The following is a 27617-nucleotide window of genomic DNA, read 5'->3' on the forward strand; positions in this document are numbered from 1 at the left end:
ATGATTGAAAAAAAATGTTGGATGTGTGGTATGGGCAACTGTGTTTACTCACCAAGACTGAATTATGCAATCGTTTAGATTAGGGGTCTCCAACCTTGGCAACTTTAAGTCTGGAGGACTTCATTAGCCCAGATTCAAATCACTCAACTCGAGCTATTTTTACATTAACATGGACAAATCTATTTTCTGGAGTCCAACCTCAAAAGAAGCTTAGAGAGGGAAGTGGCACTGAACGGCCACATAATATAACACATATATACACATGCTATACACACATACCCCAGAGGTGGTATACAGCAGGTTCTAACCAGTTCTGGAGAACCAGTAGCGGAAATTTTGAGTAGTTTGGAGAACCGGCATATACCACCTGTGATTGGCCCCACCCCCATCTATTTTCTGCCTCCTGAGTTCCAGCTGATTGTCTGGGTCTTCTTTTGTTGCCCTGCACAGGAGAACAGACCTGGAAAGCAGGTTAGTGGGGTGGGGAGGAAATGGGATTTTGTAGTAACCTTCCTCCAGGAGTGGGAGGGAATGGAGATTTTGCAGTATCCTTCCCCTGAAGTATCCTTCCCCGTGTGTGTGTGACACACACACACACACACACACACACACACACACACTGTATAATTTAATTTTATGGGTGTAGGTATGTACATGTGTGTGTGTCAATGATGTGTGTGTGTGTGTGTGTGTGTGTCATATATATATATATATATACGATATATATATATATCGTAGATTTTCATGGGTACAGGTATACAGGTCTTATTGTGTTCGGGTCTTTTCCTGTGCTCTCATTGTAGCAACGTTTCGGCAGAATCTCATCTGCCATCATCAGGCTTCTGTATAGATGAACACTATACAGAAGCCTGATGATGGCAGATGAGATCTGAACGCTGCTACAACTTTAAACACAACTACAATGACGTGGGAAAATACCCGAACAAAGCTGAATGCCATATATATATATATATATTTTCTTAAGTTTTCGCGGGTACTTACATGTATGGTGTTCGGCTTGGTTCGGGTATTTTCCCACGTCATTGTAGTTCTTTTAAAGTTGTAGCAACGCTTTCAGCAGAATCTCATCTGCCATCATCAGGCTTCTGTATTGTGTCCGTCTGTGGGTCAGACTTTTACAGTGGTTTCAGATTTAAATTTGGGGCAGCCTATTGCTGTGCCAGAATGGTTTTTTCTTCATCCTGATTGGTTGGGAGTCTTGGTCTGTGTTTATTGGTCTCGGAGTTTGCTGTGTTCTGCTTGATGGGTGTCTCTGATATCTTCTGTCTGTTTTTTGGCTCTTTTTGTATCTTGATTGGCTGGCAGCATTGTGTTACTTTAATGGAGGCCTTTAGTGCAGCTTGGCTTCGGGTAAATGGACGGCTATCATTAGTTAGGAAGCTGGGTTTCATCTGGGTGCCTGGTTGGGGTGTGTTTGAGCTGGAGGTATCAGGGGGGATCTGTTTGTGCCCAGGTGTTTGCCTGGCTTGTGGTGTGGAGATTTTTTTGTTTGTGAGTGCAGGCTTCCAAATGATTGACAGCCTGGTGGAATCATCTCTTCTGTTCATGCTTTCTGGTCTTTTTTCTGGTTGGGTCCCCAACCAATCAAGTCACACCCCCACTAGCAGTTAAAAGGAAGAAGCAGCTGCAAGCTCACATCACTCTGAGAAGCACAGAGCTGAAGACAGAAGCCTGAAGATGATGAATGAGACTTCATCGAAACGTTGCCTAGAAACTTCCAATCTTACGCGGGAGAAAACCCGAATAACCAAAGATATATATATATATATATATATATATATATATATATATATATATATATGTATGTATGTATGTATGTATGTATGTATGTATGTATGTATGTATATGTATATGTATATGTATATGTATATGTATATGTATATGTATATGTATATGTATATGTATATATATGGTATTCAGCTTTGTTCGGGTATTTTCCCACGTCATTATAGTTGTGCTTTTAAAGTTGTAGCAATGTTTCGGCAGAATCTCATCTGCCATCATCAGGCTTCTAAAAATAAACATATCAGAAAGAGGAACCTTAAGAATTCACAAGCTTATAAACAATAATCTCTTGACCTGTCACGATTCAATTGCACTTCTATAGTTCTGCATTTATGACCACTTTATAAACCATCAATAAGCTAAAAGAAAAAGAAAACACTGAAAGAGAAATTTAGTCTTACCAGTTCCTTCTTTATAAAAATAATTTTAATTTAATTTAAAAGATTACTTAATGCATGTATTTTGACTAACCTTCTTCCTATGCAAAAATAACATTAACTCAAAATCTGAGAGGTTTTTTTTTTAAGGTGACAGTATAGTATATTACAGTATAGTAATATAAATAGTAATTAGTTTAATGGACAGGAAAAGAAACTTCTAAAAGCTCAGTTTCACATATACAGTAGATATAATATAAGAGTGAGTTATTGAGAAGGTAGAAGGTTGACCTTTAAACTGTGGCTACCTTTCCCTCTTTTTATTTGACAACATTTAATTTACTGAAGATTGAAAACTTACCATCTAATTCCAACTATAGATCCTTGCTTGTTACTCTCTTTACAAGCCAAGATCATATCCAAAAATAAATATTAGTTTGCAATCCTCCCCAGAAACCTGGTTAATTTTTCAAAGAAAAATCAACAGCGAGCCCTTTGGAAAATTATTGCATCAAATATGATTCACGGACATTTATGAGGCTAGATTTTGCAGGATATTGTTGGGCAGTGACAGTTAAAAACTTCTAATCCAAATACCTTCCTGGGGAAAACAAAGCACAAGTATGTCTACAAGGAGTCAAAAAGTTAAAATCCAAAAACAAGTTGCAAGGAAACAAAAATTGTTATCTCAGTAATATGTTTCCTGTTAAAGCATTCTGAAATATCTAGTTAAAATATGATTTCATTTCAAATTTAATATCTAATATTGAGATATACATGTACAGCTGTGAGAATGAACTTAGTTGGATATTGAAGAAAGATACAACAGACATTTTATCTGTGAATTTAAACTAGGAGAACATGCAGCAATGGCATAACTAAACCGCAAAAATTTGTAAGAGTAGTTTAACCAAATTCAGGCAATAATGGATTTCATACATTATGCAGCAAATACAAACACATACAATAAGCTTTCTAAAGGAGTCTAAATGTTTTTGTAAATACTGAATGTTGCTTGTAGTAAAAAGAAGGGGAAATCAACAAATGAAAAATTATCTACTTTTCCATATTGGCATAAAAATATAGATTCTTACTAACAGATAACATAATCAAAGTTGGAAGGGACCTTCTAGGTCATCTAGTCCAACCCCCCCGCCCAAGTGGGAGACCCTACACCATTTCTGACAAATGGCAGTCCAATCTCTTCTTGAAAGTTTCAAGTGATGATGCTCCCACAACTTCTGAGGGCAAGCTCTTCCATTGGTAGATTGTTCTCACTGTCAGAAAGTTTCTCCTTGTTTCCAGGTTAAATCTCTCCTTGTTCAGTTTCCATCCATTATTCCTTGTCTGGCCTACAGGTGCTTTAGAAAATAGCTTGACTCCTTCCTCTCTGTGGCAGCCCCTCAAATATTGGAAGTCTGCTATCATGTCTCCCCTGGTCCTTCTCTTCACTAGACTAGCCAAGCCCAGTTCCTGTAACCGTTCTTCATATGACTTAGTCTCCAGTCCCTTAATCATCCTGGTTGCTCTTCTCTGTACTTTTCTAGAGTCCCAACATCTTTTTTATAATGTGGTGGCCAAACTCTAGGTGTGGTCTTACTAAGGCTTTATAGAGTGATATTAGTACCTCACTTGATCTTGATTGTATCCCTCTGTTAATGCAATTTAGGATTGCATTAACAGAGGGATATGTTATACAGACACACACACACACACACACACACACATATATACACACACACACATACTATATGTTATACACACACACACACACAAACACACAGTGAAAACTTTAGTATTAAGTATTAAACTCTCAGTTATAAATCTTTTTTTAATATTTTAAATTGTTTCATTCATTTTGCAGTTGTACATCAACACTCAGCTTAGGTGTATTATTTGAGCATCCTTATTAACATTTTAGAACCCATATTAATGCTGACATAAATGTTTTTTGCCTTAAGGTTTAACTTATCTAAATTCATCATAGTTGAAACATTTAAATGTATAAACAGTTTATATTGGATAAATACCACTGTTCCCTGCTAATATTTGTATTATGTAATGTATTAGCGGCATCTTATAGCAATTACTCATGGGAAAAAGGACTCTGCCTGTTAGTTCCTTCACAACTCCTTTTGGTCCTACCCTATTATATCATAGTTATATCCTAATAGACACACTGAACTCATTAGGCATGTAATATATTATATACAATGAAATACCCGACTGTTATATATAAGCATAAGTTCCACCACATTGCTTTTGATGTATATATGTGCCTGTTTACTCTCTTGTAATCCCTTCCTCTTCAATTTGTTCTCTCTGCAAGAATGAAAAAAGGGGGAAAAAAGTCTAATAAAGGACAATGTGTACTGACTTACGGGAATCATATGATTGAAGTAGGCTGCAAGGATCATGAATGTGGGCATTGGTGGTAAAGTTATTTTTCAGCAACATCATAACTCGGAATGGTCATTGAATAAGGCAGTTGCTAAGCAAAGAGTACCTATATTTTAATTTGCATTAGTCTTCAAAGAAAGACTATAACCTCTTCTCTTGTGAAATCAATTCTTGCCTCTAATGCTATCAATACATTATTTTGTACTCCAACATAAATACCACTAAAAGTTCTTTGATTACATGGAACTTGTGTTTATTGTATTTAAAAACAATGGAATAAATCCAGCTGAGGTTGAGCACAATGAACTTTCTCCCATTTAAAACAATACTGAATATAGTATGTTAAACCAAATTTAACATACTACATCCAGTTTAATATAATGATTGTTTTATTAATAGTTCTTTGTTTCTTTTCTCATCTCAGCATTCTGAGCAAACTAAGTCAGGAAATAAACCGACATGAAGAAAAAAGAAGCATCTTTCCAAAAAGGTAGGAAGAGTTTAGTGTATTTCTGTTGTAGCCATAGTAAATAAAAACTTTCCAGTTACTTGCTGCCATTAGAGGGCAGAAGAGGATGCAAATCCAGCTGTTAGGATGAATGGAACTGCTTTCAGCTGTGTCCGCTTGATACAGTATTAATTGCCAAACCACATCCAAGAAAGCCCAAAACCAGCATGGATCAAGAGATTTAATTTTTAAACTCAATATGAGTGGCATTAACATATTGCAACAGAACTCATTTTATTAAACACCAGCAGGAATTATTATGTTAATGTGTGTGTGACTTGACACTTACATTATCTTGAATAGATGCTGGATTTAGTCACCCACTTCAGTTGTACAACTATTGCTTATAGAGAGAAATTACCAGGAGTTTCATTCTTGGTTAGCATCCTGAATAAGTTAATCTGAAAGTCTCTCTGAAAGGCTTTAATATTTTCAGATTCACTGACAGATTCATCAGCAGATTCAAAAACCAGCTCCAAAAAACAGAAACGTGATACCTTCTTCATCCTCATTAGGGAGAACCTTGCTTTCCAATCTAATTTCTACCATTTTGGCCTGGTGCCTAGCTGGAATCTTGCCATCAAAAGCTGGAGGTGTGGGGGTGGACAAATGGGCAATAAACATGTATTGGGGAATGGTGAGGAGTAGGGAGGGGGAACTGACATAGTGAGGAAGATCAGAGATGCACAAAACCAGTTTGTGCCAATCTTCAAGGCCACAATGCCTGAGCGGCCTGGGAATGGAATGTGAATTGCTCCTAACATCCAAGTGATTCTCACAACACCGATTAAGCTCTTCATTGGCCAAACTGGTAAAGGGGAAGGGCTGGATTGAGGGGGGGAAATACAAAATCTTTTGCATGGGAGCCTTAGTTCTAGCTAAACTTTACTGCAGTCAGCAACTTTCAGTAAAATTGAAGTCAGCAACTTTAACTGAAGTCAGCAACTTTACTGCAGTCAGTAACTTTCACTTCAACCAAGTAGATTTGAGGGTCTTTCTTTCTTAAGGAATCTGACCCGGGCAGGTCTCACACTATGTAGTTGTAATTGAGAAGGCTTACTTATGAACTATTTTAATCTGTGAATTTATTTTACCACAAGGGCTTAGATTCTTTTTCCTACTGAGGCAGGAAGTAGGCATTCAAAGTCAGTGACATGTGCTTCTTAGCAAAATGTAATGCAACACTCAGAATGCTTCTGAGTATTTTTGGTCTCTGCAAACAGCACCCAAGGAGTGAAATGAAGTGTTAGGGAGTTTCTCAATCTAGTAGTGTTATGTCATATATTTTATTGCTAATTAGTAGATCTTCTTTCAAGGGCAAAGAACTTAAGGCAGAAATAATATGGCCCTCCATTTTCAGCAACTCCATTCTGACTCTAGTGTTGAGAAGAAGTGTCATTAATTTCAGTGCCTCAGGCTTTTAGTCTCATTAACTTCACAGCTGACTCCAACGGTTTGTACTAAGAAGGGAGCAAAAAAAACTTTTAAAAAAGCTCAGCTTGTGACAGTGTTTTCTTAAAAGCATCTGAATACTTAGTCTGAGAAGAGACAGAAACTGCAGAAATATTTGAACAATATATCTGCACATAGCAAAACTTGTACAGCTGACTGGATGTGAGAAGATGTATCTGCAAAGGCACACACTATCTAGGATTGTTTAGAATGGGTTGTGCTGGCAAAAGCTGGAAAAAGTACCATTTTTGATGTAAGGAAAGAGAGATGGAACTGCCCTTTGGCCAGGGCTGGACTGGAGACAATGTCACATATTCATGTCCTCCACAAATGGTAAGCAATCAGGACATTTGAATTTACCTGTCAGGCACAAGCAAACAGAACTGCTCATGAATTGTCTCAAGCAGAAACTTTATTGTTAGGCAATAACCATATTGTCATCAGATTGAGCGCATTCCCTTGGGAATGTCCAGACAAGGCTTCAGGAATGCCTACACCCTGCAGTTTAGCTGGAGATTCTACCACACATAACCCAAGTTTCTTATCATTGTCATCACCTAAAACACTAATTTGCTTATTTCCTCTTTTATTTTTACAGAACACAGAAATCTCCTGAACATACAGGTAAAAATATTTGTTTGCCTATTCACTGTGCACCAATATTCAGACTTCATGCTGGTAACCATTTTTTAAAAAATATTCCTACTCAATGGTGTGGCTTTGGGCTATGTTCGTTACACTTCAATGTTACAGAAATCAATGCGAAATGTTAAAAATGATGTTTAATTTAAATTATTTCTAAGAGAAATAAATGAAATCAATTTACCTTGGAGCCAACAGTTTGATATAGTGTATAACAATGGCTTTTAAAACAATTAAAATTGAAGAGCGGAAGCATTAAATAAAATTTAGCACAAGTGTAGAAACATTTTTCCTACTTCTCGTTTGATGCCATACTAACAGAAAGAACTGGATTCCTGTTTTGTAATTGTAAACCCATTCATAGTTTGGGCTTCCACCAAAGCCACACAAATTGAACAGATAAATAAAGCAGGACTGTTTACAAAACTTGCCTCTTGCTCATGGTTCAGACTCTCTTGTATTCATTTATATTGGCAGGCCCAGGATTGAAGGCTTTCATTCAAAAAAGATGAAAACAGCATTGCATCATTGCAATGCAAACTCTACTCCTTTCATACTTGAATGTGATGCCACAGTACACATTCAGAAGGGGTGGAAGTCACAACATAGTGCTGCATTTGTTATTTGATCTTTTGAAACTATAGTTACCCAGAATCAAAACAAAACTATCTAAGAGGCTTAGTATCATATATTGTTTCGATACTAATTAATCATAGGCTCTGTTTTCACTTAGTGTCAACTTTCTCCCTTAATCACATGATTCTGCTCTAAAATTCCTCCCTCTAAACCAGTGAGACAATTTTAAGTCATGTTTAGCTATATCAGTAAGAACATAAAATTAGAATATAATTCAACAATAGCATCAAGCTGTTTAAAATCTGTTATGCTTTGCAAATTAGATGTACAATAGGTAATATGATAAGAAGTTAGTCTCTGAACTGGGGAGAAATATTACATATTCCCTTCCTGTTAAGTAGCTTTAAGCCTTTCTCTCAGTGTTTACCCTTTTCATTAGTATTTTGTTCAACAAGTTCCTCTGAACTCATCACCTTTCTATTTATGCCGACAACTGCTCTCCAGGATTCCAGCTAGATATATGAGAACAGAACAGACATCCATTATTTTATTTAAAGAGAGAGGGGAATCTCTTTAGCCCTTCTCTACTTTAATAATATTCTGAAATGTATGTTAATTGAAGATGCAATAGTTCTATTTTTCCTCATTGTGTGTCCAGAAAATGATGAAGGACAGTAAACTGGATTTTCATGACTTATTTGTCATTTCCCCTATATCAATCCATTTCAATTGTTTTCCCCAGTCCTGGGACAGTAATGGAAATAGTTGCCTAATTAATTTTAGTTCTCCTTAAAAGTTACACACTGAGCAGGATTTGTCTTTTTCCTATCTGGGTCTTTCTGGGGATTTCCTGTGTGTTTCACATATCTCAAACATCTTCAAACATCTCAAGATGTAGAAAAGCCAAGCATAATCCTGATGAGAGACTAACCATATTCCTGCCTCAGTGATTATCATGATTCATGATTATCTTCCTGACTGGCTGATACCATGCTGAAAGGAAGAGCAGTAAAACAGAAGAGAAAAAAATAACCATGCCTGTACCGTACAGTCATAAGACGTTCATAAGTCAAGACAATACTATTCAGTGGTGATGCAGAACAGACATAACAGAGGCAGGATATGGATTTTCACTGGAAATTTGGAGGGTAAAAAATAGGAATTTTTTTGCCTGTATTTTCTCTGCCAAAATAAAAAAGTGGATGTATAATATTTTAAAGAATATTTGAGGATTAACTAAAACATTCTAACAAGATGGGAGGCAAGAACATCAGGAGATCGAAGTACAGCTTACAAACAAAGCAAGACATTTTCCTGCCTGAGGTAAAAGACAAGATGGCACTCTCTGTGTCCCATGTACAGACAATAAACAAATAAGCATTTCAATCTTTGTTTTTGTCTCCCACTCACACCCAACGAGAACAGACTAATGATGGGGTGCAGGCTATATAGCCTGATACATACAATTGTGTTCTCCACTTCATTAACACTAACCCATTCACTCAAGTGACACTTCCTTCTGGAACTTTGTTCCTGGCAATGCAATTGAGTTGGAGATAGTATGGTCTGTTTTTGTTTTTTAATGCAAGATAGGGAGTTCTTCTGAAGCCATGCTCTTAATTTATATGTTTTCTCAAGAGATGTAGTAAGAGTGCCATGATCATAATTAAGTAGGAAACACATAAAAATAATACTCATTTTTGAACTGACAAATCATAGATAATTGTGCTAACAGAGTTAAGTCAAAACAGGAACTACTGTCTCAAAAGATTTTTGCCATCCTAGAAAATAAATACTTCTTATTTACTTCCTGCTGTGTGAATTGTGAAATTCTTCTTTTTAATTAACTGAGGCTATATTATTTCATTATTTCTTAGGATCCTCTTTTTGGTCTTATTTCTGCTTCAGTTGATTCGGATATACATTTTCATCACACAATGTCCACAATACAGTATAAGCAGGATCTCAGCTAGTGACTTAAAACATCTTTAGTATTATCTAATCATGATTGTGCTGATGTAACAGAGAAACCTTAACATTGACTTAAGAATGACAAGGTGAAACCAAAAGATGCTGTAAGTCATTGATGGGAAAAATGGCCATAGCCTGGTACATGAAATGTCAAAACAGGTCTCTTGAAAATTCACATTCTATCATTTTCAGTAGAGTACATTCAAATATTCAACTGAGACAAATAACATTATGGATGGATTATCATGACTTATCAGATAATATATACCTGAGCTTTATTAGTTCTGGTTTCTCTACCAAGCTCTGCTAACTATGCATTAACAGTTAACTAGAACCATTCCAAACTTTGATATTTATATTCTTCTGTGTATTAAGAAATATTTTATTTTTACTGTTTTTCCACAGAATATAAACCAGAGGAGGGTGATGGCTGGTCCTCCTTCGTAAGTATATTTTGGGATTTGAGGCAAGAGTTATATTTGTTTTAAAGAACCCCTAGCCAAAAAATAAAGTTGGTTAACTTAAAATGTATATTAATTTAATTTAATTTAATTTAATTTACAAATTAATTTAGGATGATTACTCTGCATAAATAGAAAAATTTACCCATTTCTGTAGCTCTGAAAATGATGATGGTTTCTCAGTGGTAAATATTGATGAAGCTCTAGATAGACATAGATTGTGCACTTAAATCTTGGTTTTAAATAACCACAATAGATATATTTGAAAGAAATTGAATTATAGCAAACATGATAAGACTGCCACTACACTTTTACTTTGCTAACAGTTTGAGGTTGAAGCTACTATTAAAATGTCACAATGTGTATATTGTGATATTGTTTTTAATCTTCGTAAGCCATTCTGAGTTCTGCATGAAAGCCATAGAGTTATCCATCATAATGGTCATATAAATTAAAATTATAAATCCTGTTTTTTGAAGAACATTATTTTGTTTTAAAAAGCCCAAAAAGCTAAATGAAGGATGCCTTTCAAATCAGTCATTGGGGAGACAGAAGTATATAAATATCATATTTTTTTAAAAAAAATATGTAGTGCCACAGCAGCTAGTATAATTTTGAAAATTAAGGACTACATTGCTAGCTTTTCTTATCAGAGTAATCACTATAAATAAAATCATTAGCTTCTGGAGTATGTGCACATGTTTGTTATTAAATGTTACTCTTGGTTGTGGCTTGTGATAGAATTCATTCTGTACCCTGAAAGGTAATCTTAAAATGATAGATTGTTTTGGCAAAAGGACACATCTGTTCTGACAGGACGAAAGTGATGATTATGAAAGCCCAGATGAAGATCAGACTGGAGATGGTGTTGATTATGAAACACCCAATGATCAAGATGGGTTTGAGGATGAAAATGATGCAGATTATGAACCTCCTCCATCAAACAATGAGGACATTCTCCGCAATGCTATATTTCCTCACAAACCAATTCCAGCCATTTCAGACTACATAGGTAAATATTTTTAATCTGATTTGAAGCAGCTCATTATTCAAATAATTGCGAGGGGAGATGTAGAGTGTCTCAGAAGAGATTTGGAGAATTTTTCCCATTGAATAATAATAGCAACAATTTTCTGATTCCTTAAAATAATTCTTTCAAATTTATTCTTTAAAATCTTTACATGCTCTGTCAAGCTGCATTATGGAATTTATTGATGGTTTCTGAAAAGCCACCCTAAATATATATATATATATAAAAAAATAATAATATTGGATGATTTTTTTTATATTTTTCCTCTATGGAGGCCACTAAGAACCATGTTTATTGTGGCAATGTAGAAATATGTTTTAAAAAAGAAAACCTAGCTCACACAACAAAAAGAGCTAAATATATTCTGTAAATGTTCTTGCCTTTGTTAGACAGACCTGCAACAGAGAGGGGTAAAACATCTCTCCAGCCTCCTGTTCCCCCACAGAGGCCTGCCCACAGCCCCATTCCAGGAGGATCTCGAAGCAGAGTCCATGGGGTATGTTTCTTTGAAGTTCAAATAGCTTATTTTCATATTTATTTGAAGGATGAAAGCTTCCTACTTCAGTGGCACGAGGAAATGCTGTATAGCAATATATGCATGTCTGTATAATCTTCCTCACAACATTCAATCAAAGTGTCTTGAATTGTTTGCTTTGAGTATGCTTTAGATACTCTGCATCTCAGAGTTGAAGCATTCTCCGCTAAAAGTATTCTAAAGTATAAATAAACCCAATTTTGGTTAATCTTGAAAAACAAAACAATAAAAGGCTAATATTTGGATGAGAAACTAGCTAGGCCATAGCATAGGTGGGGATGTAAAAAAGTGTGGAAGAAGCCAAAGCAGCAGTGGGATCCTACCTGTTCCACTACTGGTTCAATGATTATGCATGTGTGCACGCACATCTAACACATGCACATCTAATGCACGCGCACAGCTTTCCCCACAGCAGTTGAGGCCTGCAGCACCAATCAGCTGAGAGGATAAAGAAGAGAAAAGCGCAGGGAGGGATGGGAGGGACGATCCTACACTTTTCTCTTCTTTTTCCTCTCAGATGATTGTAGGCTGATTTTTACTACTGGTTTGGCCAAACTGGTCGCACACCACCACTGCGCCAAAGGCAAATATTTTATATGTTATTGTCAAAATCCCTAAGTAAGCATATACAGGAAGTCCACAGGACTCAATTTTAACTTAAATAAGAATTTTTCTTTATAGTTTAACCTACTTCAGTATGCATCTAGACATACAAGATAATTGTAGAAGGTAGAAGATAAGTGTATATTACTTGCTCATTCTGATACTTTGTTGGCATCTCTGGAGGGCACTTAAAATTATTTCAGCAAATTAAAATCAAGTTAGGTACCATATTGTTGAATGCGCTCATATTCATTTATTTGTTTATGTTAATCTGTTTTGGCAGACACCTTTCAGTTCTCCTTCAAGCAATAATGACAGTTACAGAGACAAAAGTACAAATCTCTTTAAACGTGAGTGTGCTTTCTTTCTTGCATTTCAACTATTAAAACATAAAATATTTCTCCTGCCTTCCCAGTATTTCCACAATTCTAATTTGAATTTGATTTTTTTAAAATGATAGCATGTTGAATTTTTAAATTAATTTTATTTTGTAAAGAGTTTTTGTTTTATTTATTTGATTTATGAAGAAATAAGAGGACACCCATAGCACCCAGAATTGTGCTATTCCACCCAGACAGCTAAAGCTATTCTTTAAGTTTAACCAATTTTTCAAAGGAAGTTGTTATTAGAATTCTAAAAATAAGTAAGATGACTTTCAGTTGTGGAAATAGTGCACAGAAATACTAGTACACTAACTGATCCAATGTGCTTTTTTGTGTTTCATTCCAGCACCAGTCGATCGAAGCAAAAAACCACCAATGGATCGACCTGGGCCAACCTTTGAGAGAGAAAGTCTTGGAGCTGGTAAGCATGTATTCTGGGGGTGAATTCTACCCAGTTGGACCAGTTCTATAGAACCAGTTGTTATGATTCTGTGCAGTTCAGAGAACCGGCAAACTGACTGGCCTTGCCCCTTCCCTCCCTGCCCACTCATTCCTTACCTGACAAACTTGCCTGCTAAGTTGCTATTTTACCTCCCCCCCCCCAACCATCAGCTGTTCTGCTGTGCCGGGAGATTTAGATTAGCTAGAAAGCAGGAAATCATTGGATTTCTTGCTTTCTAGCTAATCTAAAAGTAGAGCTGAACTTTCCTTAGGACTAAAGATTGTATTTTTCAGTGCAGACTCAAGTAGCAGAATGCAGAAAGATAGATCTCTGAATGAATCTGTTGTTCTGTGAGCAATTCAATCTGTCTGCTCTGCTTTGCCTGATTTGGGGTAAAAGTTGGTCTTTTTAAATAAAAAATTTAATATTTATATAAATATTTATAATATTTACATACAAGCCATGCCCAGCCAGTCACATGACCACCAAGCCACACCCACAAATTAGGCCAGGCCTACAGAACCAGTTGTTAAGAAATTTGAATCCCACCCCTGATGTATTCATAACCATCATTTTTTAATTCTGGCCTTTGTTCAGGGTCAGATTTGTTAATTGCCTGAAAAAGAGAGGGCGCTGGATAAATATATGGTGCAGATGATTAGACAATAGAATAGGAGTGAGATGAAACGTATAGCTTCAGAAGAGCACAGTGGACATTGAACACAATGGCAATAGCAAGAGATTTGTTTCAACTGAGGTATAATTCTGATGAGTCTACAGGAAGATTGTTAGAAATATCAGAGATTTTTATAGTGCATGATTCAAACCAGATAAAAATTGGATCAAGGTCAGAAAACAAATTTAGGGCGGGTGTATAAAGCTGAAGATAAAAAGTGTTATGTCTTTGCAAGAACATTTTAATGAGACTCTGTAATTTTGTTATCAACACGGAAGAGTTTAATTGATTGATCTATCAAATGAAAGAACAAGAAACACCACCATGCTTAAGGCATATTTAATGGACTTTAACAGCAAAGTAGTTTCTTAAAGGGCACTATGATTTCTTTGGCATTCCAGAAAGAGAATATTTCAATCTGCAATCTCAATTTTCTTTACATTTAGAAATGAAGTCAAGTTACTGCAAATTTGCAACTATGACTTGTGTTAAGATAATGTATTTGTCTCAGACTGGGCAAATTGCAGATTTATTTATGCCTACATTGTTATCACTGTAATTATGATGGGAAACATTTCTACAGAGTTATTGTGCAGGGTGACAGCCCGTTCACAAAGAAATGAAGTGTGAACAGGGCTGTCAAGGGTTGCAGAAACAACAAACTACACTGATGGTTTCATTCTCAATGCTGGACCCCTGTGTTATCTTGATTTCATGTCCTAAGCACAGGAGACAAGGCACTCCACCATTCAAATGTTGCTTACCACAAGAAATTCCTTTAAGATTTTCTTTTTTTAAGGCTAGTTAGGGATGCAACATGCAAGGTGTCCACAGAGCAAGATAGGAGTGCTCTACAGCTAAGTAAAACATGAGTGCAGGTAGTCCTCGACTTATAACAGTTCATTTAGTGACTATTCAAAGTTACAGCATTGAAAAAAGTTTCATTCGTATTTATGACCATTGTAGAATCCCCATGGTTACGTGATCAAAATTTGGATGTTTGGGAATTGACTCATACTTATGATGGTTGCAGTGTTCCCGGGGATTGTGTGATCTCCTTTTGCGACCTTTCGATAAGCAAAGTCAATGGGGAAACTGAATTCCCTTAATGACTATGTTCCTAATTTAACAATGGCAGTGGCAAATGTGGCAAAAAAGTCATAAAATGGGGCAAAACTCACTTAACAAATTTCTCACTTACCATCATAAATTTTGAGATCAATTGTGGTCATAAGTTGAGAACTATCTGTATTTTAACACGTTCTATAAGACAGGGGTCCCCAACCACCGGGCCGCGGACCGGTACCGGTCCGTGGAACATTTCCTACCGGGCCGCCAGTTTGCTGGGCGCCGCCATCTTGTTTGACGAGAAAGTGCTTCCGGGTGAGCTTTTCCTGGTTGGAAAGCGGCGTTTGGGTCCTGAAGGAATCCTCGCGCCTTAGTTTCATCGAGGGGGGGCTTTGAACGAAACTAAGGCGCGAGGATTCTTTCAGCACCCAAGGCAAGGCGAGCCAAGCGACCGTCCCGAAGCCGTCCCGAAGCGAAGCCCATCGACAAAGGTACAAAGGAGGAGTTGAAGGTGGCGGGGAGAAGCGGGGGACGGCTGGCTGGCTGGTCGCTTGGCTCGCCTTGCCTTGTCATGCGTGCTGATGCCGGTACCAGGCCGCGGATCATTTTGTGATGCCGGTACCGGGCCGTGGCACAAAAAAGGTTGGGGGCCACTGCTATAAGAGATAAAGGCATTAGATTTTTGTTTTCTTCACAATGACATGGTAATATCCTTCAGCTTTCTTTTAAAGTTAATGTAACCTTAGCAGCACTGTCTAGTTGTCTGAGTCCAGTGATGAGTAACTAACTGTTCTTCCCTCTTTTCATTCATTTTTTTCTTAATTCAGGCAAACGAGCTTTTCCTGAAATGGTAAGAGATGGCTTCATTCTAGTAAATTCCTACAATATTTTAGCTTGTTTTTTCAGGTTTTTTTAAATGTACTCTTGCTTTTCTTTCTTTCCAGGCTCTGACACCAAAGCTCAGGTAACTGTTTAATTTTCTGTAAAGTAAACTATCAGAATTAGCCAAAGAAACACAGTATGAAGAAATTCACTTCCAAATCCTCTCTCTTTCTCTTTTAGATCTCTGGCAGAAGACTTGGCAAAGATACAGAAGCCTCCTCTGCCACCCACTGACAGATTCGAAAAAAATAGTCCTTCCTCTAGAAGAATGCCGCCACTCACAAAGTAACTATATCTGTAAAACATAAATAATTCAGCATTAGTCTAGAGAAGTGCTTTGTCCTGATGGGCTATATCTCTGAAAAACAATTCTATGGACTTGTTGTTAGCAAAGTATCTTCTAATGTTCTTTTGAACATGCTCTGAATGCCACATTTTGATTTTTAAGCTCTTACATAAATAGCAGAATGTCACATGACTGAAATGCAAATAGGTACTGTCAGTAGTTCACTTTGAAAGATGGGAATATAAATGATATAAATGATTCACATAGAACAGTCCTTCCTGGACTGTTTCCTTCAACTATCAGCACTGCCTCCTAATACTAGTAGTCCTTGTTTAGTGTCTACAATTGAGACCAGCAACTCTGTCATTAAGCAAAGCGATTGCTAAATGAAACCATAACTATGCTTATGATGTTTACCTCTACTAAGGTAAATGCAAGGATTGGTCACAAAATTATTTTTCCATTACCAAAGTAACTGTGAATGGTCACTATATGAGACAGTGGCTAATTAAAACTACCTGTTTTGGCTTCTAACTTCCTTATTTCCCCTTTAGGTTATAAGCACTATTACAACTAAAACAACTTCAGGAAAATAACTTATGATTTATTATTAGTGTTAAATTTATATGTCATCCATCACACAGTTTGAGGCAGCTCTGTCAGAGTTTGCAGCAATCCAACCAGCACACAAGTAATAATTCAGCAGGGTTCATTTATAGAAGAAACTTGTTTATATATGATAATATAAAACATGATGCATATATACAATATCCATGCAGCTCTTTCAATGTGGTAGCAAGTACAAGGACAAGAAGCAGAAGCAATCAGAACCACATGAACTGAAGCACAGAAACGCAGACACTATATATATTAAAGAGGCAATATCGCAAGGACAAAGCAACTCTTATATACAACTCAGTCAAGCTAAGCCATGCCCAGGCTCTGAACTGTCTGTGTCATCAAACAGTCCCCATTGGCTGACCTGTTACCATGTCTATTCCAATTCATGAACTCTTATACACTGACAAACTCTGAGTTTAGAGAGGAACAGACAGAGACAGGGCAAAGGTTCTATGGCTAGTATTTGCAAACAGTGCTTCCCTTTAAATCTCGAGCATGGGTGACAAACTCGTGACATCACATTGCCATCACATGACGTTTTGTGACATGTTTTCCCTTCCTGGAGCTAGGGTGAATGTGGCCTGCATGTGACATATCCAGGCTGCAGGATACCAGTTTGACACCCCTGTCCTTGAGTGTTTAGATTTATCTGCAATGCACAGGTAGTTCTTGACGAGACTACCAGAATTGAGAATATATGACCAGAATTGAGCCCCAAATTTCTGTTGCTAAGTAAGACATTTGTTGAGTTTTGCTCCATTTTACAGCTTTTGACATGGTTGTTACTGCAGTTGTTAAATTAGTAATACAATTTCTAAGTGAATCTAGGTTCCCCATTGACTTTGCTTGTCAGAAGGTCCTAAAAGGTGATCACAGGACCCCAGGACACTGCAAATGTCATAAATATGAATCAATTGCCAAGAATCTGAATTCTGATCATGTGAGCATGGAGATGCTGTAACGGTCGTAAGTGAGAAAAATGGTCATACATCACTTTATTCAGTGCTGTTGTAACTTTGAATGGTCACTAAACAAACTGTTGTAAGTCGAGGACAAGCTACTTTATACACACTAATGTATTGGCAAAAATGGAGTCTGCATGACATATTAAAGCATGGTTTCTTTCACCATACTCTATTTAATTTACCATCACTAAGTTATAAAGCATCATTTGCAAACCACAGTGTCGATATTAAACCATACTGCATATTAAAGCATAATTGCTTTGGTTGATTTTGGTATAATACGTTGCATAATCAAAGGTACTAAGTGAAGATTTCATACTTCACTTAAAAGTACTTCATACTTTTCTTGTTTAGGTTCCTAAGGGAAGAGCAACTACGGCACTCTTTTGCCCAAAATGACTTTTCCTTGTTTAGAACAGCAAATTACTTGGAATCAAAATTCCATTTTAATTACTGATCATGCAAACCCATTACTTGGTATTTCTTTTTTATTTGATTTTTTTTAAAAAAAACAGATCAACAGTTTTTTTATTAAATAATACTTGCAGAAAATATTAGTAATTTTACTTGTTTTCTAGGAGCAATCAGATGCTTGAAAGACAGACAGAAGTAAGTATATCTATATGAAAATGTCATTTGTAGCATTTTCTCCATTTAACAACGTTTTTTTACATTTTCTAATTTGAGTCTCACTAATCCTTGAACTAGTTTATTGCTGCCTTAATATACTACAATATTGTTAATGTAATGGATAAATTAGTAGCAGTACATTTAACAATCTGTTTTTTTTAACAATATGTTTAATACATGCTTCCTACCCAAATAGTGGAAGATTTAAAAACAGAACCTCCCAAAACTATGCTGCCAAATATAGCGTACAGTAGAGAGAAGAAGGTGTCCATCTTGAAGATGATAGAAATAGTTTGGCTAAGCTGGTATAAACATTAGGGTCATTCCACATGCAAGGGCTAGTCTGATCTGAGATCAACACCAACAATGGGGAAAATGCCTATATAATTGCAAACTAAGGCAATTACTGAGTAGACCAGATCAGGAAACAAATTCTCCAGGAAGGCTAGAGTGATACTTTAACAGTTTGCAAGTCTGATTGTGCTTCTCCTTTCCTCCTTCATCTATTTCAGTCAGAGGGGAATTTTCCTGAGATTCCTCTTAATACAGGTAGTCCTCAATTTATGACCACAATAAAGCCCAAAATTTCTGTTGTTAAGTGAAACATTTGTTAAGTGAATTTTGCCCCACTTCACAACATTTCTTGCCACAGTTATTAAGTGAATCACCATAGTTGATAAGTTAGTAACCTGGTTGTTAAGTGAATCTGACTTCCCCATTGACTTGGCTTGTCAGAAGGTTGCAAAAGGTGACACATGTCCCCTGGGATGCTGCAACGGTCATAAGTATGAACCAGTTGCCAAGTATCTGAATTCTGAACACATAACCATGGGGATGCTGCAAAGTTGCAACTTTGAAAACGTTCATAAATCATAAATCGTTTTTTCGTGTTGTTGTAACTTTGAATGGACACTAAATGAACTGTTGTAAGTCGAGAACTATCTGTACTATCTCTCATCCCAGGATTTAAGGAACACTTCCACCTTTTATGTTTAATCAATAGCTTCTCAATAGTGTATTTGTATCAAGGCCCTCTCCCTGGATCTCTACAAAAGGGAAGTTCTATAAAGACAGCTTTGTGGTGTTTGTCTGAGAGCTTGAAGACAGATGGGTTCCAATTGGCAGGGGTTCCTATCTTCCTGCTATTCACGATTGCCCTTCTACACTGCAGTCAAGGCTCTATAGCACCTTGGTGATTTTCTTCCAGTTCCTGAAAGTTCCTCTAGGTGACTGCTGCTATCTTGCATAGGAGACACCTGTATTATTTTCTCCCCCACCACTATAAGCGAAGAATAAGAATGGGAGCAGATGGCTGTCTGGCTGCCATTTTTCATGCTTCCACCCGGGCTAGTTGGAAGGAATGATGATAGTTAAATAGAGGCCAGTGAAATGGGCAACAAAGTAGTGTAGAAATGCTTCAGAACATATTGGTGCAAAGCTGGTGTCTCTGTGGAAGTATCTTCCCTTATATTGCCACAGAAATAGTATCTAGGCAGAATAACTTTGGGTCACTGTGTTTGTTCATTCTCCAGTTTCCTTTTGAAAACAATGATGCCCCAATCAATTTGATGCCAAAAGGTTTTGAAAAAGAAGTTTGATCTTAAATATCCATTCTTTCTTAGTCCCTAAATAAAACATTTCAAAAATCACCTTTAGCAAAACAAAGCTAGACCTAAAACTAAACTCTGTATGTAGTTTTAATTACAAAAGTGATGCCTTATTAAAATGTTGTCTCAATTCTGGAAAATTGGTTATTATGACAATTATTGAAAGAGGGAGGGAGGGAGGACGGAAGGAAAGAAGAAAGGAAGGAGGAAGAAACATAGGGTACTATTTTAAAATATTTCTTTCCCCTTCTAAGATAATTCCTAGTACGTCACTCATATGTATGCATGCATGAATGGATGGATATGCACATACATATGCGTATGATACATTATTTTGATTTCTGTAAATTTTGTACAGATTATGTTGATATTCTGAATAAACCAATTCAGTTAATCAATAAAGAACTGGCAATACTAATATTGATTTATTTATATTTCTTTCAGATGGAATCTGACAGTACGTAACGTTTTATGTTTACTTTATTTTTATCATCCCCAGTGTATCTATTTTCTGTTTAAAATAAAAGCAGTAAAGAATGACACCAAACATTTTTTCAAGGAAAAAAAAGAGTTCTAGAGAAGGGTTTCAAAAAAAAAATTCCATGGAAAATAATAAGCAATTTGCACTGAATCGCTTTCAAGATTATGCTACAACATTGCTAGCTATAGTATATGCTAAGAATGCTATCAAACTACATTTTCTATAAAATTATGAGAAAATTTGGAGCCAATGCTGGCCATACAATATGGACCCAACTTATTAGAAGTCTTAGTAGATGTTCATATGGAAAGCATGAATAGGATTTACTGTCTTTGCATAATTATTTTGCTACAGCATATAATATAGCTCATATGAATTAATAAGAATGTAAAAAGAGTCCAAACCCAGCTTAGTTCAGCATTTTGTTTTTCACAATAGTAAACTTGAGACCTTTAGGGTGCTCAATATCAGGAGATGGATATATTCCACAATTTTACCATTGCTCCCCTGCAAATTCTATTTGGAAGCAGGCTGTCCCTAAGTGAGAGATAATCTTGAATCTTCCAAGATCAACAGCTCCTAATCAGCCTGTCATCCAACCATTTTTCCAATTTCTTTTAACACCATTCAAGAAAGGTGATTATTATATTTGTAGTTATTCATTCCACAAGTTAATTGTGCATGATGTGAAGAACTTAATTTTGTGTGTTTTAAATCTTGTCCAATAAAGCTCTATTGTATGGATTTTGGACAAATGTTTTGAGGTAATGACAAAACCTCCCTATTCATGTTTTCCGTACTATGTTTGACTTTATATCCCTAACTCATGTCTTCTCTCGGCTGCCTATTTTCCAAGCTAAAAAGTTGCACATGTTGTAGCCTTTTCTTTCAAAGGAGGTCTTTGAGCCTTCAGATAATTTTGGTTGCCCTTCTCAGTAGCCAAAGATGACTACCAGACTATCAGGCCCATCAGCAGTATTCTAAGTGAATATGTACTATAGATTTGATAAGAGTGTTACTGTGTTAGCATTTTTATTTTCAATCCCCTTAGCATGACATTGGCTTTTTTCACAGCCAGTCATATTTTTTGTTAATTGTTTGTTTTTGCTCTTGTCTGTAGATATTCTCCAAAGGCCAGTTCCACTGCCATCACCCCAGCCCTTCAACACCTTTCCTTCCAGAACCACTAAGTCTAATATAATTCCTTTACCACCCAAAATGAAGCCTGATCTACACACAGAAAGGTTGGTTGAATGAACCGTCAACCCAAAGTACACAATTAACTTATGCTGCAATTATTATTCATCATTTAATTATATAAATAATATTATCCATTTTAATAGTTAAGTAGTCTGAAAGAAGAAACTTTCATAATAATATATTTAAGATTTTTAATCTAAAGATGTTCCACTGCAATGGAAATCCCATAGGCCAATAGCTAAGGCTATAATAATTTATTATTTGTTTATAAAACTAACAAGCAAATTAAAATGTTTTAGCATTGGTCTGAGACTGCCAATTATGTCTTTGTTTCTATAAAGAACATAGAAGAAGAATAGAATAGAAACAGGAAAAGAAAATATAGCTTCCCTCTATGTTCTTTATAGAAAGAACGAGGTGCTTGTTTTAGCCATAGATCTACTATAGTTCTTGTATTAAAAGCTTCAAGGCACAATTGAAAGGTGTCCAATGGAAGTTTAATATTTACTTTTAATATTTATTCACGCTATAAAATTTCACTCTGGAAAAATAGCAATTTGAAAATAGTGGCTACACCCTTATTTTGGAAATCAAGAGTACCATCTGCCCGAGTAATATGGTGATCCCATCTCTGCCTAAGAAAACAGTGGTTCATCATCATTCCTTTCTTAAGAAACCAATGCTGGACCCAGTCTTTGGACCAGAAATTGGGCAATTTTGGTCCTGTGTTCAAGCTGCCCATTTTAGGGGAAGTCATTCAGCTTCAGAGAAACCAGAATACATCTGGACATATTTCAGTTGGATTGGGAATTTAGTTATAGTATTGAAGCAGAATTTATTGCATTTATGGATGATTTCAACTGAGAACAGTCTTTCTTGAGCTTTCAGTGACTTTTGATACTATCAATCATGATATCTTTCTAAGGGGGTTGGGATTTGGAACACAACATTGTGGTAATTCTCCTTCTTTTGAGATCATTTCAGTCAATGTTGTTGGAATAGAAAGGTTTTATCCTATGTCTGGCTTTGCACAGATCCTTAGGAAATTGGATAAATTTTAAAAAGTTTAACCAACTGATTACCGATCAAGGCTCTAAATTATTTCAGTTATTATAAAAGGAATGTGCATTACTTAAAACTGAAATGGTAAATACCGTATATTCCATGAAAACATCTCTTGTCTTTCTGACATGATCGAGATGTATCTAAAGCTTTTAAGGTACTATCAGCATTATAATTTGCCTTAGATTACTCTAAAACTACATTTTTATAAAAAATATTGTAAATATTAGTTGCTTGCAAGAATTCTTGAATAAAGGATAGCAATAAACATAATTTCTGGTTTACATATAGTGAAGATTGTAAAAAGAGGGGGGGGGGACAGCAAAACTTAACTTCTTGATAACACTACTGTTCATATAGTTGGAGATTAAGAGGGTACTGTATCAGAATTCATCTGTGTATATCAACCAGTCTTTGTTTTCATTATAGCTTTCCCTCAAGTGCATCATTACCACCACGTCTTCTGCCAAGTATGTATTTTAGAAATATTTTATGAATGTTGAGCTTGCATTTTGAGATAATCTACAGATACTGAAATCTAGTATTTCATTAAATCTTATCAGTTGGAAAACCATAAAATATTTGTATTAATGCAAATTTATAAAGCATCAGTGATCTGTGTGTTACTACAAAGGAATAAGACAAATAAGTTAATGAAATAAAAACAGAAATATACATTCACGCAACAACTTTCACTATTCTTTTTTGTAGTTTCCCATACTTGCAAATCAGGCACAACTTCATTTATTTCCTTTTGTTCTAGATTTGAACTAGTGATATAATTATATATGTAGCTATTCTACATGCCAATAAACATGGGCATTAAATATATGAGCAATTAAGGTGACATGTTAAAATGTGTGTGGGGACATTTTACATATATAAAGATAGGGGAGTACCAGATAGAGGCATAACATATGTATATACATTACAGTGAAAGAGAATATTTGTGGTGGATTTTACAAATGGAAAATTTGGGAAATTTCCCCATCTCTAGTAAGCTAAAAATGTATTTGTGTTTAAAAGTTGGGTGATACAGTTTGTATACTAGATTTAAGCTACAGCAAAACAACCTTAATCTAAATCTTGGTGTCAATATGAAGAACATCTGGTTCACTCAAAATAGATTCCTTAACTATATCTCAGTATGAATTCAGTGGACTATCTTTAATTTCTAAACACATTTAATGTTTCTAAAGGTAATCTGTCCAGAAACTTTTCCAAAACCCCAGCAGATGGCAGACCACCATTACCAATTCCCAATAAACCAAATGCAGAATTTCCTAAAGCTGATAATGAAAGAATGGAACACAGTCATAAGGTATACAAAAGTTAAATACTGGCACATGTAAATGATTTATTCAATAGAATCTCGGACCCAGCTGAAACAAGTGAAATAAAGGGAGCACAATATGGACATAAGATGTTAGCTAAGGTAAGTTGAAGTCAAGGCAAGTTGAAGTCAATAGTAAAAACCAGCAGGAAGGTATCTATTTTTACTATTTAAATAAAATAAAAAGAGGCTTTGTAGGAAAACTTGTAAAGAAACTTGTCATATGATCCCCTCTGCATAAAGTAGAAGCTTTTTCATAATATCTGTGGCCTGCAGAGGAGGGAACTAGATCTGTAAGAGGGCCACATTTAAACCACATGTCAAAACTTGCCCTCTCCTGAAGGCACATGCCAATCCATTTACATATTCACTATCATGATTGGTGGATAGGTTCTTGCCAGCTGTTTACTCCAGAAAAAAATAAACCACATTGAGCTAATCATTTTGCTTAACATGCCCTGCACACATGAAATTAGGACACCATCATTGGTAGAGGAGTGGGGAAGAGACTAAAACATAAGGAAAGGAAATCATCAATGGGGATAACAAATTCCATGCTGGTATAAAATTACAGCAATCAAAAAATAACTAATATTTTTAGTTAATTTTAATAATATTTTAACTTAGTAGTTTGCTAACATATTTGATAAACCTCAAGGAGTCACTGGTATTAGAAAAGGAGAAACGCTAACGCAGCTAAGAATGACTTGATCCTGTCTAATTGTGGACTAGGGACGTGACAAAGAGGTTTTGTGATTGTGATGACAGGCAGACAACAACAAATTTGTATACCTGTCCTTTGTGTCCTGATTACTGTACACCTGAGGATCTCATGGCAGTGAGATGCAATTAATGTTGCTAGTTTCTGGGCAAGATCTGTTTAACCTGTATGTGTTTTAATCTTGCATTTTATAGTTTAAATGTTATGCTGTGCAGCATGCCTTATTTTAATCGAGATGCTTCTGCCATGAATAAAGAAAGAAGGCAAAGAAAAAAATTAAGCAGGGAGAGGAGAGAAGTTGAAGGAAATATCTCTGGATATAGTGAAAAGTTCCTAATACTAAGTTGGTAATTCTATCTTAAGACAGAATTTGGACAATTGCATAGAAGTATTATTAAGTAAATACATTAAGTAAATACAGATGCAAAATATTTTAGAATGGCATCCAAAAGCCATGAAGGATAAACAAAACTTTTTCAAGAAGATGTAATATAATTTGCTTATTTATATTAAACATATATATTTAGCAACATAAGCAAAATCAGGTCTCAGCAGTTGAATACTTTTGGGACTTTAAATGATCGGTATGCTTTCCTAAATACATTTCAAAATTCCACATCCATGTTTATGATAATAAACACATTTTTCCATTTCTTTTTTTCATTTGGCTGACTGATCATCAGGGTCAACAAAATCAGAAGTGGTATGTTGCTGATATCACGCGGTCAGATGCAGAAGTTGCACTTAGAAATATAAACCAGGTAAATATTTCAATGATTATTGTCTGTATGGATCAGTATTTTTCAACCTCAGCAGATTTAAGAGGTGTGGGTTTCCTGCCGGTGGGTATTCTGGGAGCTGAAATCTACACATCTTAAAAGTTGTTGAGGTTGAGACACTCTAGGACATATGTATATAAGAAAATTGGTAAATGCTTAAAAATGCAATCATAACTTATTTCAGTTATTTATGTATTTTTAATCTATAAAGCTGTTGTGATGACATATTTTCTAAAAAATGTTTTAATATGTTACTTTTTTAGGATGGTTCATTTTTAGTAAGAGACAGCTCCAAAAAATCAGTTGAGCAGCCATATGTTCTAATGGTGCTTTACCACAACAAAGTTTACAACATCCAGATACGTTATCAACCAGAGACTCAGGTCTACTTCTTGGGAACTAGCTTGAAAGGAAACGAGGTATGCTGTGGCATCATTCTCTTAGATCCATAATCTTTCCAAATATGGAGGCTTATTAAATGTAAGACTTTCTAAAGTCAGTCAAATTGCTCCTCCCTCAGATGTTCTACAAAATCTGTATATATTAATTGAGCAGAATCAAATCTATAAAAATGAAGTTATCCATTCAAGCATGTCCAAATCTTGGCCATTCTATGGGCCAGGTCTCTCCATATCTTCTGATCTAATATTTCTATAAAAAATATTAGTAACTAAATAAAGATCCATTCAACTGTCCCAAACTAAATAAGTCTATAAAATGAATTTATTACAAAGTAGGCAAAATGAAGTTGTTTGAACTTTTTTTTTTCTCACAAAAATAACTGAAAGGTATTTTGCAATTCACACAGGACTTCACCTCGGTGACTGATATTGTTGATTACTTCAAACGAATGCCCCTTCTGTTGATAGATGGAAAAGACCGATGTTCAAAGAAGCAATGCGTGTTAACGTATGCTGCTGGAACTTTTTAGAAGTGAAAATGCATGAAGATCAAGTTCCAGCTCAACTTTGTATTTTCAAGTTAGAGGAGTAACTGATCTGTGTTGAATGAACTCTAGATTTATATTAGAGGAGTTACCAATTTGTGTTGGATGAACTGAAATAATTTATCTGTTTTTTCATATTATGCTATGAAGGTTGCTATTTTATTATCTCTCCCCCCCACTTTCCCTTGGTATGAAAGCCATTAAGCACATTCATTTTTCACTGAAAAAATTATAGGTGTGATATCCATTGATTAAAATATACTCTGTAGAATGTCTTATTACTGAATATTTTTTTCAAGTCTTCTGAACAATAGTTCTACATACATTTTTCATATAAAGGTTTAGTAACAGATTCATTCAAGAATAGCTTCACAGATATTTCATGATGTTATCAAACCCAGCATCCCTGCGAATGTTTGTTCTTAGTTTGTTTATTTTTGTTTGAGTTTGTTTATTGAGTTTCATATACAATGGCACTGGTTAATTGAGATCAGCAAGAGTCAAAGGATTTTTGTGTGTGTGTGGCCATTTTTACTTAAATATTTGTTAAATGAGTCTCTTGAAATCTTCATTTGTATCTTTCCAACAAACCTATTGTATATTAGGATTTCTCATAATATAAATATGTTTATTTTTTATTGTTCTTGGAACTATGAAATGTAAATTAATTTCTGTACCAATCATTCAAACTGGGGATAGGAAACCCTACACCCAATCATATAGGGTTTCCTGCAAGAGGAGAAGACCTCAAGGTCACTTCAACTCTGTCAGTATGTTGTTATTGTTATCTACATTACCTTTAATTGCCAATCTGACCTACTATGGTAAGAAGTATATTTTTATTAAACTGCCATTGCAATTTGTCTGGATTGTATTTATTGGTTATTAAGATATTATATCCTGGTGCCTGAGTTAAATGGAAGAACTATTCTTATTTTTGTATACTACTAAAGAAGTTGAAATGACACCAAATTTTTAATGTGGACATTTCATAATGTATCTTACAAAATGCAAAGATGATGCATTTGGGTAGAATGTGTTGATTTGTTTAAAAAATATTTTAGTGACTTAAACAAACCAGTTAGTCAACAACCATTAATTATATTCTTCTTAAACAGGGCCAGAATATTAAGATTTTAATTTTTTATGATAGTAGAAGTGTGGTGGAATCTTT

The 27617-nt window shown here is 35.6% G+C and overlaps 1 protein-coding gene across 1 annotated transcript in view; it reads left to right on the top strand.

Moving 5' to 3' along the window:
* LCP2 (lymphocyte cytosolic protein 2) overlaps positions 1 to 27300 on the top strand; it is a 49453-nt gene extending 22153 nt beyond the window's left edge. The window contains exons 4-21 of the mRNA XM_087954180.1: positions 5008 to 5073; positions 7142 to 7167; positions 10138 to 10175; positions 11010 to 11205; positions 11613 to 11719; positions 12645 to 12711; positions 13091 to 13165; positions 15758 to 15780; positions 15875 to 15894; positions 15993 to 16097; positions 18263 to 18297; positions 20187 to 20378; positions 21523 to 21646; positions 23094 to 23134; positions 23864 to 23985; positions 25402 to 25479; positions 25761 to 25916; positions 26306 to 27300. Coding sequence (XP_087810306.1) covers positions 5008 to 5073; positions 7142 to 7167; positions 10138 to 10175; positions 11010 to 11205; positions 11613 to 11719; positions 12645 to 12711; positions 13091 to 13165; positions 15758 to 15780; positions 15875 to 15894; positions 15993 to 16097; positions 18263 to 18297; positions 20187 to 20378; positions 21523 to 21646; positions 23094 to 23134; positions 23864 to 23985; positions 25402 to 25479; positions 25761 to 25916; positions 26306 to 26428 — 1594 coding nt within the window. The 3' untranslated portion in view covers positions 26429 to 27300. The remainder of the gene's footprint in view (positions 1 to 5007; positions 5074 to 7141; positions 7168 to 10137; positions 10176 to 11009; positions 11206 to 11612; positions 11720 to 12644; positions 12712 to 13090; positions 13166 to 15757; positions 15781 to 15874; positions 15895 to 15992; positions 16098 to 18262; positions 18298 to 20186; positions 20379 to 21522; positions 21647 to 23093; positions 23135 to 23863; positions 23986 to 25401; positions 25480 to 25760; positions 25917 to 26305) is intronic.
* Positions 27301 to 27617: the final 317 nt, after the last annotated feature.

The sequence above is a fragment of the Notechis scutatus genome, chromosome 2 (genome assembly GCF_049901735.1).
Source record: "Notechis scutatus isolate UNSWTSFEM ecotype Mainland chromosome 2, rNotScu1.2, whole genome shotgun sequence".
NCBI classification, from domain to species: Eukaryota; Metazoa; Chordata; class Lepidosauria; order Squamata; family Elapidae; genus Notechis; species Notechis scutatus.